The 12,212-nt window shown below is 31.6% G+C and overlaps 1 protein-coding gene across 2 annotated transcripts in view; it reads left to right on the top strand.

The window, feature by feature from the left end:
- The window catches only part of LOC139488176 (ADP-ribosylation factor-binding protein GGA1-like), a 30,343-nt gene extending 18,369 nt beyond the window's left edge, over positions 1 to 11,974 (top strand). For both annotated transcript variants that reach the window (XM_071273624.1, XM_071273623.1), the window contains 8 exons: positions 1,084 to 1,200; positions 2,632 to 2,726; positions 2,953 to 3,160; positions 3,664 to 3,805; positions 5,088 to 5,302; positions 6,025 to 6,188; positions 6,719 to 6,829; positions 11,005 to 11,974. In XM_071273624.1, the coding sequence (XP_071129725.1) occupies positions 1,084 to 1,200; positions 2,632 to 2,726; positions 2,953 to 3,160; positions 3,664 to 3,805; positions 5,088 to 5,302; positions 6,025 to 6,188; positions 6,719 to 6,829; positions 11,005 to 11,097 (1,145 nt within the window). In that variant the 3' untranslated portion in view covers positions 11,098 to 11,974. The remainder of the gene's footprint in view (positions 1 to 1,083; positions 1,201 to 2,631; positions 2,727 to 2,952; positions 3,161 to 3,663; positions 3,806 to 5,087; positions 5,303 to 6,024; positions 6,189 to 6,718; positions 6,830 to 11,004) is intronic.
- Positions 11,975 to 12,212: the final 238 nt, after the last annotated feature.

The raw sequence follows: 12,212 nt of genomic DNA, 5'->3' as shown, positions 1-12,212 counted from the left end.
TCCTGTTTGTAGGTGTTCTTAACAAAGAGAAATGGAGTAATATATATATATATATTTAGTATCTCTTTTTCTTTGTGGTGATGGTATTTTTATATATACATAATATTTAGTTATACAATATTCATATACATTACATATATCCTTAATATTTTAACATTGACAAAAGGTAAAGTTCTTGATGAATGTTTGTTTTGACTTATGTTAAGAATCTATATTTTCTAAAGGACCTATCAATGTAAATATTTTGTTTTAAAGATTGATTTTGGTCGATACCTTATTGTAGATGACAGATCTAATCCTTAAGATTTCTTTATCCTCTATATGCATACTTAGCTACTATTTTACCTTATCTGCAAACTGCTCACTTTTTTAGTTCAACTTGATCAAGTGAAACAGTGATTCAAATAAAATGTGTCAGTAATACTCTTGTCATTTTTGATAGACAATTTGTGTAGACCTTCAGATTTTGCAAACTATATATTATTATGCCCCATGTATGAGAATTATGTTTTCTGGTCTGTGCGTTCGTTCATTCATTTGTCCGTTAGTTCTTTTGTCTGTTCATCTGTCTGTCCCACTTCAGGTTAAAGTTTTCAGGTCAAGTTTATGGTCAAGGTAGTTTTTGATGAAGTTGAAGTCCAATCAAATTGAAAGTTACCGTAGTACACATGTTCCCTATGATATAATCTTTTTAATTTTACCAAAGTAGAGATTTTCTCCCATTTTCACGGTCCACTGAACATAGAAAATAATAAAGCAGATGGGGCATCCATGTACTGGGGACACATTCTTGTTCAGAACTTTTTCTGGTGGGAAAATAATGTAAATACAAATCATAGCCACCATGTTTAACTGGCATTTTCTTCTATTTAAATACATCAAGAAAATTAGAAAATAAAAAAAAAATGATTTACTTTAAAATTGACAACAAAGGGCTAAGTGTGAAATAAAGAATACCCAAATATAATTTGGTTTACAGTGATCTTACCACTTTGATGTTGATCAGAGTAGTAATGTATAGACAGTATATTGTATCAGTTTGAAACTAATACAAGCTGCTTGTGTATATTTATATATTTACAGCTGGTGCAGGAAACCTTTCCTCCCTTCTTGACTTAAATGAACCTTCCTCACCTGCAAAACCTGACACTAGCACTGCACCGTCTACAGATATACTGGATGAAGAATTGTTAGCTTTAGGTAATATGGTATATGTATAAGCTTGGTGTAGTTACAGTAGTATTAAGTAATTGTTAATCTTGTATTTATTTGTAAATTTTTTGTCATATCAAATTATATGAATAAAGTAAACTTGTCTTCAGTATGTTTTAAAAGGAGGGGGAAGATATTCATTTCTTGTAGAAAATTTTATCCATGAACATCTTTTTTTTATATATATAAGGCCGTTAGTTATCTTGTTTGACTTGTTTTACATTGTCATGTTGGGGTCTTTTATAGCTGACTATGCGGTATGGGCTTTGCTCATTGTTGAAGGCCATACCGCAGTGATATTGTTTGCCTCAAATTACAGCCGAAATTCGGCCTTTTCCCTTAGAGAAAATTCCCAATTACTTAAAAAAATGGCTTAAAATTTAACAGTGATGGCATTGGAAGTAATGTTTGTAAATATCGTATTCATGTTATTATTTTGATATTAAAAAGCACTTTTGAGATCCGGTTTTCTGATCAGAATCATCATGGTGTTTGTAACACATGTAGTTTTCAATGCATTAAGTACCATCATTGCTTCCGTTTCTTTCCCTCTCCGAAAAGTACCCTTAGATTGAAAATGTCTGACAACCAAAATATACATGAAAAAAACAGTGCAAAAAAGACAGCAAAGCCATCAAATAATCAGTGAGAATTTAGAATAAAATATACAAATTTCCCAATTTCAATACAATTTGCATTTTCCCCAATAAAAAACGGTAGAGGTAGTTTTGAAGAAGAAAAAAAACAATATCACTGTACAGTGACCGATAGTTGTTAATTTCTGTGTCAATTTGGTCTCTTGTGGACAGTTGTTTCATTGGCAATCATACCACATCTTCTTTTTTATATTGTATGAATTAAAAATATTTTGGGTAAGTTTTGTTAAGACTAGAATCAAACAATACAATTAAACATATAGGGCATTTAAATCTTAAAATACAGTTATCAGTGGTGTTTATTTATGAATTTTGTTTGTAATAAATCAAGGGTTCATTAACTGTATTCTCTTAAAGTGGAATATTGGATCAGAATTTACAGTGAAACTAGCTGTACAGAATACAGATATTTGCCTATGAATGATCTTTTTTCCCATTTTGAAATACATAGTATCAAAGTAGCTGTTGGAGCAGTTTAATTATTTTGCATATATACCCAGGATTCCAACCAAAATATGTTCTTTCAGACTGCCTCCCCTAACTCCCAATTCTTTGTTTTAGAATTAGTGTATTGCCTCATTTTTCATACAATGAAATAAAAATAGTTTATATCTATAAATGTGCACTTTGAAAAAAATTCTTAAAGCATTAGTTTCTCTAGAAATAAGAGAAATGGACCTTCTGTCCAAGAGATGCACTATTAACTAATTTGTTTGAAAGGTTGTATGTTGTTTATTTAAACTGTTCAAATAATTACTTGTAGGTTTGGGTGACAGTAAAACAGACGACCCTAATAAAAGTACCACATTATTAGGAGATCTAGATGATATATTTTCAGCAGTTACTCAACAAAACACAGTAAGTTTTTAGCAATTATTGAGGGGAAAAGGAAATTTTAATTTTTGACAACTTCTGGGTATGAACCTATTCTCTAATAATTTTCTTATGTATCAAAAAACTTCAGAGTGAATAGGAAAGGGTGAGCAGAAAAGAATACACATGCTTATTGATTTGAGATAATTAAGTTGTGTATAAAACTAGATGTAGTGATTAAAACCTTAGCTTCCTTAAATATTGTTCACAGGTACCAGCCTCACAAACAGGATTACAGACAACCAATATATTTTCTATGCCATCCATGCAAGGAGGAACATTCCAATCTCAACCATTAAACCAGTTCAACACAGGAAAACCTACACAATTATCAACACAACAGGTTCAGAGGCCACCACAATACAATAACCAAGCATTCTCACAACCTCAACAACCATCACAAGGCTGGAGCTTTCAAGGTTAGTATGAACAGAAGTGATGAAACTAATTGGTCTATCGAATATTGAATACATTATAGTTTTTGACATTTAACCACAGAAGAGCATGTGAATTTATGCAGTTTCTAAATATCTTAGTTTTTCTGGTGAAGATCAAATTATTTTGTTATATTTTGATCAGAATGTAAATTAGGTTTCACATTGCAAAACATAGAAATTGTTATTTCTTCATTTGGAAAAACATTTGACTGCATTTTAATTTCTGTTCAAGATTACATTGCACAGAATTTTATTTTCCATTTAAAAGATTTGTGTGGATTATATATTATTTTTTTTCCTATGTAACTTGCAGAGGAAGAATTTGTTTTATAAACAAAATTTAAATCTAGATATTGAACCTTATTTGGGTGTAGTCTGATTGCAGATGCTCAATCAACATACATGCAATTCTTTTTATTTAACAAATCAGTTGTCAATATATAATATTTTAAGAGTCACTAGTTTCAAAATGTGTTATATTATAGGTACCCCAACTGTAGCTCCTAGTCAGCAGAATAAAACAGCTCAACAGTCCACTACCACTACATCAATGGGTGATATTGATCTGTTAGGACAGTCATTGATGCAGCAAAGTTTACCTAAAGAGTACATCAAACCTATTATTCCGTACGTTATAGATATACAATAAGTAATTTTGCTTAGGGGTTGATTCTTTTTTACAGAGCAGATTTTTTTTCGGTAGTTTTATCTGCCATCACTTCCTTCCTGCGTTCTTCAACCTTTGTCTGGGGTTGTTTATCTCTGAAACCTCTGGCCAATGTTATAAATTTTTTCAATCTTCCTTGGATATTTAGTTTGTAAATCATATTTAGGGATTTGAGCCGTCAACAAACGCTGTTGCTAAAAATAGAACAGTGAGTTCAGCATGTTTCTATGTTCACACAATAACCCTATATAGCAATTTGTTCTGACATTGAGTTTCTTTACATTTAGTCAATAATTTTTCAGTTTCAAGTGTCATGATTTCTCTATTTATTACCATACAAAAAACTATCTTTTACATTGTCAATTTTTCCCATTGTATACCTCTGGTCACTCCATCTGGTTCTTATCACCATTTCCTAAAAAGTCAACTACATGAAGTTAAAATTGGATTTATCTAATACAGGTAATTACATGTAGTAAAAATTAAATGGCAAAGATCAAACCTGATCCATTTGCCAACGGTGCGAGGGCTGTAGGTGTCATACCACCAATTAAAAGTCCCTATCTGTTCAACCAAATTTTGCAATTTTAACAGCTTTCTAAATATTTTACCTTAAGTTTAACTTCATAGAAACTAGGTATATCCTGAATTGTACAGGTGTCACCTTTCTGCATGCCAATTTTCAACATACATTCAAAATCATATAAGAAAGCAGAGAGCTTCCGAAAGGAGGTACCACTAAAAATAACCCCTGGTTTTCTGGAAATCTTAAATTAGTATACTATGGAGCGCAAACTCATAGACAGGTAAATTTTGGCTCAAAATGGTCTTAATATATTTTTCTATCAACAAAACTTTCATTTCTGCCAATTTGTTAGTTAGTTTAGGTGAACAATGACATCAAATGCACTTTTTTTTGTTCAAGTAGGCCTACTTTCACATACGTTCTAAATTTGAGGGAGTAATTGGTGGTATGACACCTGTATAGCCAGTCAAAGTCGTTAAAAACTCCCATCATCAACCTGTTCCAGTTATTCAGTAAACATTAAAATTACACAGGTTGTAACAGTGAATATGTTTTACATTTATATTCACACAATAAACATCCTTCAATAAAAAAATTTGTATGATATGAAGGACAGACATTTTTTGGAATTAATACTTGATACAATGTACAATAATTTCGTATTGATCTATTTTGTCTTTCTTATCAATTTTCTAATGAAAATTTCATTTTCACAGCCCTCCAGAAAAGAAGACATTAAATCAGATGTCTACAAAGACCACAGATGGACCACTGTTAGCCACAGTCAGTCCCTTTACAACATCGCAGACCACAGTGACACTGTCTTCACCCGTCATATCTAGTACCACTGCTACCCCTGTAACTACTCCTAAACAAGGAGAAGTCCAACCATTAAATGATGTATTTGTATCTATAGAATCTGTACAACCAGGTAGGTTTGCTTCACATGAAATCCATTGCAAAATTCAAATTGACTGTTTATTGCTATATCAGTTGGTAGTTCACGTTCTTAAATTTTGGTTGTATTTACAATATAGTGTTACCGGTAAGCTAGTTATTGGTTGATTGATTGTTGCTTGTTTAACATCCAGTGACAATTGTAGAGCAAATGCAAGGACTTCTTCATTTAAAAATATAATCATATCCAATGTCAAAGATATTTTTGGTTCCCGATCAATAAGTAGCTATCTCACATGGAATGAAAGGTCTCATGATATATAACCTTTCAAAATCACTGCATCAATCCTCCATCCCTTTCACATATTAAGCAATTGACAGGGTTAGAAACATCTCAGGATTAGATCTACTTATTATTGCAGAATATTCAATGAATATACATTCATCGTCTAATTGAATATATCGGGTAATCGGATACTTTTAGCTGACATTTTGGGTATCAGATTGGCCGGAGTCTACTGTATAAAACATATGACAAATTCAGTATTAAACATATGACTGCCATGATTTATTGCTTACATGACTTTGAAATACTTTGTCATCACAAATTTATATTCAGTTTGTTATTTTGTTGAAAAGTAAAACTATGTATGCAAAGTAAAGAATGATGGCTATGTTCCATATTGCAAACTATAAATCTTCCCATTTATCCTCTTATTAACCGAATGAAACTCATTCTATTGTTTCTTTTCAAAGGAACATCACCACCTATAAATGCCTATGATAAGAATGGAATGAAAATAGTAATTCATATAGCTAAAAATCGTCCAAGAGAAGATGTCCATGTTATGGTTGTGTCTGTGATGAGTACAAATACCAGTGCTGTGAAAAACTTCTCATTTCAAGCTGCAGTTCCTAAGGTATATTACACACAAATATTGATAGGGTGTACATGTAGAGATATTTGATAAATAGGAATGAAATCAACTACAATTTTTTCACATAGACTATAATTGGTTCAAAATATATTGTTTACTTAGTTTAACTTAAATTTGGTTGTATTTGTCCACAATTCATAATCAGTTAAAAAGCTTGTTTGAATTTGCATCATCTGCAAAAAGTTTTGTCAGCAGAAATTTATATGAGAAACACTATTATACTGGTACAATTTTCATGTTGAAGATATGTTTTTTAAAAATCTGTGTTTGTATGATTAAAAATAGACCCAGAATAACATTATGCTATGGTTGATTGTACTTTATGTATTTTATTTGATTTTAAAAATGATATAATTTGTTCTCTTTTGCAATTGTAAGATTTCTAGAATGCTAACAATGCATTTTAATACATGTTTAAAATGTGGGCACTATTGTTTATTATGAATCTTCATTAAAATTGAAAGTGACTAACTTTACTTTTCTTAATTTTTGGGTACAATTTAATTTTGTAGGCAATGAAGGTAAAACTACAGCCCCCATCAGCCACAGATTTACCATTGTATAATCCGATCTTACCTCCAGCAGCAATTACACAGATCATGCTCTTAGCAAATCCACAAAATGTAAGTTATATCTGTTGATTGGTATTACAAGGACAGTTATATGATGGATATAAACATGATTCTCATCATTTTTACTGGAGTTTATCTAACTTTTATTTCAATGTTTAAAATCAGACTTTCATTTATTCCCTCTTAATTGATATTACGCTAATTGAAGTATAACTGGTTCCTTCAGAGAGACATTTTCTAAACTGTCCTAGGCTACCCTGGTTTACTTCCTAGTTGCATCCTCTTATGCATTATTCCCATGAAATCATAGCATACCATTATAATGCCCCTTCAGCATTTTCCGTAAATTGGGTTCTGTTCTCTAACCTCAACAAAATGTAATGAAACTTATACACAATACTTATTACTTCTAAACACTGATCAACTTTGAATTTGGTTTTCATCACTTTACAGTTCTAGAGTTATGCCTCTTTAAAAATGGAAAAATTCAGCCATTTTTTATACCACCTCAAAAAAAAATTTGCGTCGTATAATACTATCATGTTGTTGTCGTCGTCTGAAGACAGATTTATATTCCCGATAATAACTTTTATTTTAGTGAATGGATCTTTACAAATTTTTACCAACAGGTTCAATACCACTAAAGGAAGGTTGGGATTGATTTTGGGGGTTATGGTCCCAATAGTGTTTGAATTGGGGGCCAAAAAGGGGGCCCAAAATAATCATTTTTTTAGTTTTCAAACAATAACTTGTGTGTAGGTGTAGGAATCTCTCTGAAATTATACCACAAGTTTCCATACCATAGAGGGATAGTTAGTATTGATTTTGGGGGTTATGGTCTCAATAGTTTAGGAATTAGGGGCCAAAAAGGGGGCCCAAAGTAAGCATTTTTGTAGTTTTCAAACAATAACTTGTGTTTAAGTGTATGAATCTCTCAGAAATTATACCACAAGTTTCCATACCATGAAGGGATAGTCAGTTTTGACTTTGGGGGGTATGGCTCAAAATATTTTGAATTAAGGGCAAAAAAGGGGGAAAACTAGGTTTTTCTGGTCAATGGACAATTTAAAAGCAGTGTAAGGGAGGTAATTCATAAACATTTAACATACAATGTTGGGTATGTTCAGATTTACCTCCCTTATAATTATGTATAAAGAAATGTCAGGTTATGGACTAATTGAAAAAAAAGGGGGTGGTAGAGTAGTTTTCAATGTTTTTTTCTTCAAATTTTTGAAAAGTTTGAAGAAGAAATCTTTAATTTATTTGTAAGATCTTGACATTTGTTTTGTGTAAGAAACCCATATAATGTCAAAAATTTGATCACAATCCAAATATCAAGCTTGAATAATTTTGTCCATTCTTGCCCCAACTGTTCAGGGTTGGACCCCTGCGGTCGTATATAGCTGTGCCCTGTGGAGCACCTGATTGTTTCTGTTCTCTGATTTAATTTTGCCCCAACCGATGACTTATACACAATGCTTATTAGGGCCCCGCCGACGGCGGGTCGCCCTATAGTGATCAGTCTGTCCGTCCGTCCGTCTGTCCGTCCGTCTGTCCGTCCGTAACACTTTCGTGTCCGCTCCATATCTAGAGAACCGTTATGATTTCATACTTAATACTTAATATGATTATTAACCAACACCAGAGGATGTGTCATGTTGTATGTACAACTTCCTAGGTCAAAGGTCAAGGTCAAAAACTTTGGTTTCAGTTGACAACCCCGTGTCCTGTGGTGAAGATCGTGTCCGCTCCATATCTAGATAACCATTATGATTTCAAAGTTTATACTTGACATCCATTTTAACAACCACCAGAGGGTGTGTCATGATGTATGTACAACTTCCTAGGTCAAAGGTCAAGGTCAAAAACTTTGGTTTCGAGTTGACAATCCTGTGTCCTGTGGTGAAGATCGTGTCCGCTCCATATCTAGATAATCGTTATGATTTCAAAGTATATACTTGTCATACATTTTAACCACCACCAGAGGGCGTGTCATGATGTATGTACAACTTCCTAGGTCAAAGGTCAACGTCAAAAAAACTTTGGTTTCAGTTGACAACCCTGTGTCCTGTGGTGAAGATTGTGTCCGCTCTATATCTTAAAAACCGTTATGATTTCAAATATTATACTTGACATCTATTTTAACCAACACTAGAGGGTGTGTCATGATATATGTACCACTTCCTAGGTCAAAGGTATGTCTGTCTGTTGGTCTGTCCATCGCTAACAAATTTGATCCACATTATATTTTGAGAGGACAGCTGTTATTATTTCATACTTTATACCTGACAAACATTTTCAACTTAACATATATATTAACCAACACAAGAGAATGTGTCATAATGTATGCATCCTAGGTCTAAGATCAGTCTGTCGGTCTGTCCATCTGTTCGTTGTTCTTAACAAATTGTGTCCGCTCTACCTCTCGAGAACCATTAATATTTCATACTTTATACTTGGTGGGTCATAATATATTGAAGGCATAATTCTAAAAATATGTGACAAATATCAATTGGGCAGCACCTTTAAACATATTGTTCAAACATCAATCCATATATCCAGAAGTCACCTTAGAGTAGTAATCAATGAGTTCACATCATGCAGTCATATCACTATTATACTATGAAAGTAAGATGAGAATATTTATCAGTTTTAACTTAAAATCTTAGATCAAAATCACACATGAGACTATGTAATAACTTCAAATAATGCTTCATATCAGATTATCCATACAACTTATTTACCCCACGTTATTGACAGCGGGGCCCACAGAGATGGCTCCCATCTCAATGATATCTAGTTACCACAAAATTTAGATTAAAAGTTTGAATTTGCATTGACTTATGTTCCTTTATGCAAGCAGGGGTGGGGTGTCATCTGTGTCCCTTGGACTCATTCTTAATTTATTTACTGTATACTCTTTTGTATATTAAATTTTCATTCATACTCATTTCAATTTAAAAATCTAGAATTCACATAAGAGGAGGGGAAAAAAACACGAATACAGATTTTGTTCTCTCTTCAGTTGAAAAATATTGGCAGCAATAATTGAGACTATATATATTTCTAAATAATAAAAGAATAAAATTAATTTGTGAAACTTTTTTGGTCAACATTTTTCATTATTTGTATAACAGTATCCGAAGGTAAGTGTATAGTACTACTCAAGAGCATTAAACATTATATGCATAAACCTTTCCTTCATTGCTTTATGTAAGTTAATGCAGCTATTGTATCTCCATTCTGCATTCTTTAGATCCAATATAATAGAGCAATTCATACAAGTCATCCATGTCACCTCCAAGATCATAATCAATTTCACTGACTGTCTGAAATCTCATATTCAACATGCATATCATGTTTTATAAAAATATTCCTGCTTTTTGTATGAAATACAAATAATCTAGTCACATTCTATATTTGATATGTCCTAATCTTCTAATTTTCTATACGTGTACAGAGTTTATCTGCTGTCCATAAGACGTAAAGTTTCTGTTAGAAAATCTTGCTTCTTTTCATGGCCCAAATAGCTTTTATAAGCCATTGCATGGTATTAGAACAAAAAATAATTTCATGCTTTTTGAATTAATATAAATTATTGTTTAAGTCTTTAGAAAGAGATCTACAATGGCTGTTTTCATATGCCTTAAGGTGGTACCCAACACATTGACTAATATAAATTTGGCTTGTTTAATTTTCATCAAATTTTTCAAAATGTTAACTTTGACCATTTGACAAAAATATAAAAATTTCAATAAATTTGAACCAACCACTTTATCAGAAAGATTTCATTGGTTATACAGCAGTTTCAGGAACACTAATTTCGATCATTGAGAAGCTTAATATTTCTTTAACAATACAAAGTGATTTAATGGTTTAGCTGAATTTTACAGAGTTATCTCCCTGTAGTGTTAGGTACCATCTAAAAGACACTCAAGATAAAATTCCATGCATAGATAAGTTTAAGAATTGACAGTGGATTTGTAAAAATGAATAAAAAATTGTAATTAGAAATCATCAACTGAAAATACCTTCATTTCATTTCACTTCATTAATAATATTTTATTTAGTTCTAAACATGCATTTGTCTAATCAGAATCCTTAAATTAGAAAAATTATATTCAAGATTCTAATAAAACATTTATTTTATGACGAAAGTAACATTACCTGTTGTAATTTTATTTTTAAAATTCTTAAAAGTTTTACATTATTTTTGTTTATTTCAGGAAAGGATCCGATTAAAGTACAAGATAACCTACAGTTTGGACAGTGAGAGTCGCTCAGATGTTGGAGAAGTGGACAATTTTGTGTTTTCATAGCTTTATCAACATTTTATTTATTTGTCAGTAGAACAATTGGGCATGTGCAAATGAGATGAATGTAGATATCAAAGTGTGAATGGTCATATATTATAAATTTTACTTTAAAAGTCTATAAATATTGGTGATTTCGTCCCTAGTAAATGTACATACTGTGGTTTCATTAATATGTGTTGGATACTAATTTTCGTGGGTACAAGTGAACCACATTGTCAAATGTTCAACGAATAACATATTTTCAATGGGCTTTGTATACAGAGATCAGCAAAACGACGAAATTAAATATCCACGAAAATGCAAGTTTTTAGCAATCAATGAAAATTGATACCCACGAAAAATAACTGAATCCACAGTAACGTATCAGGAAAACAATTTTCGTAATTTGATGTGTTCTGCTTTACATATATGCAAATCTTCTTTTCTGTTTCTCTCTCTTTTTCTCTATTTATTCGTCTTTAATGTTTTCAAGTTTTGTGAATTATATAGTGCAATACACTCTTGAGCTCAGCTAGACCTGTTTGCTTAATTTTTTTTTAATAAATACTCCTTACTTTTTCAATATTTGTTTTAGCTATGCAAATCTTGTATTATTTTTTTTAAGTTGGTTAAGGTAGACACATATATATTTTTTTGTTGTTGAAAGTTAAAAAAAAAAGATTTAAAAAAGGAGATAGCAATTACTTCTTCATTAGAACAAAGTGGACGCTGAGTATTTTAGTATTTAATTTTTATGGTGTATCTTGTGATATTGTTCTGTGATATACACTACCATAAATTTACTTCAATACTTCAGAACTGATGACCAATACTCACAGCATAAACCAGTGCTGTGCATTTACATGAAGGGAACATTATTAAAATAAAATTAGAAAAGGAATTTTATCTTGTTTATTTTTTTAATGCCTCAATGGTATGTTTAAAACTTGAAAATTTTACTTAAATGTATTGAAGTTATATAAATTAATATTCAAATTTAATTTCAACCATTATCTCTCTTTGCTTCGTAAAAAGTCGCTGTTATAGAAAATTAACCACTTTCTAGTTTGTCCTTGACCAGAAAAATCTCGTAAATTATGAACATCTTTTTGACGTCATTTACTAAATAGAGGGGATCG

Source organism: Mytilus edulis, chromosome 9 (assembly GCF_963676685.1).
Source record: "Mytilus edulis chromosome 9, xbMytEdul2.2, whole genome shotgun sequence".
Lineage (NCBI taxonomy): Eukaryota > Metazoa > Mollusca > Bivalvia > Mytilida > Mytilidae > Mytilus > Mytilus edulis.
This window is presented reverse-complemented; position numbering and strand designations above follow the sequence as displayed.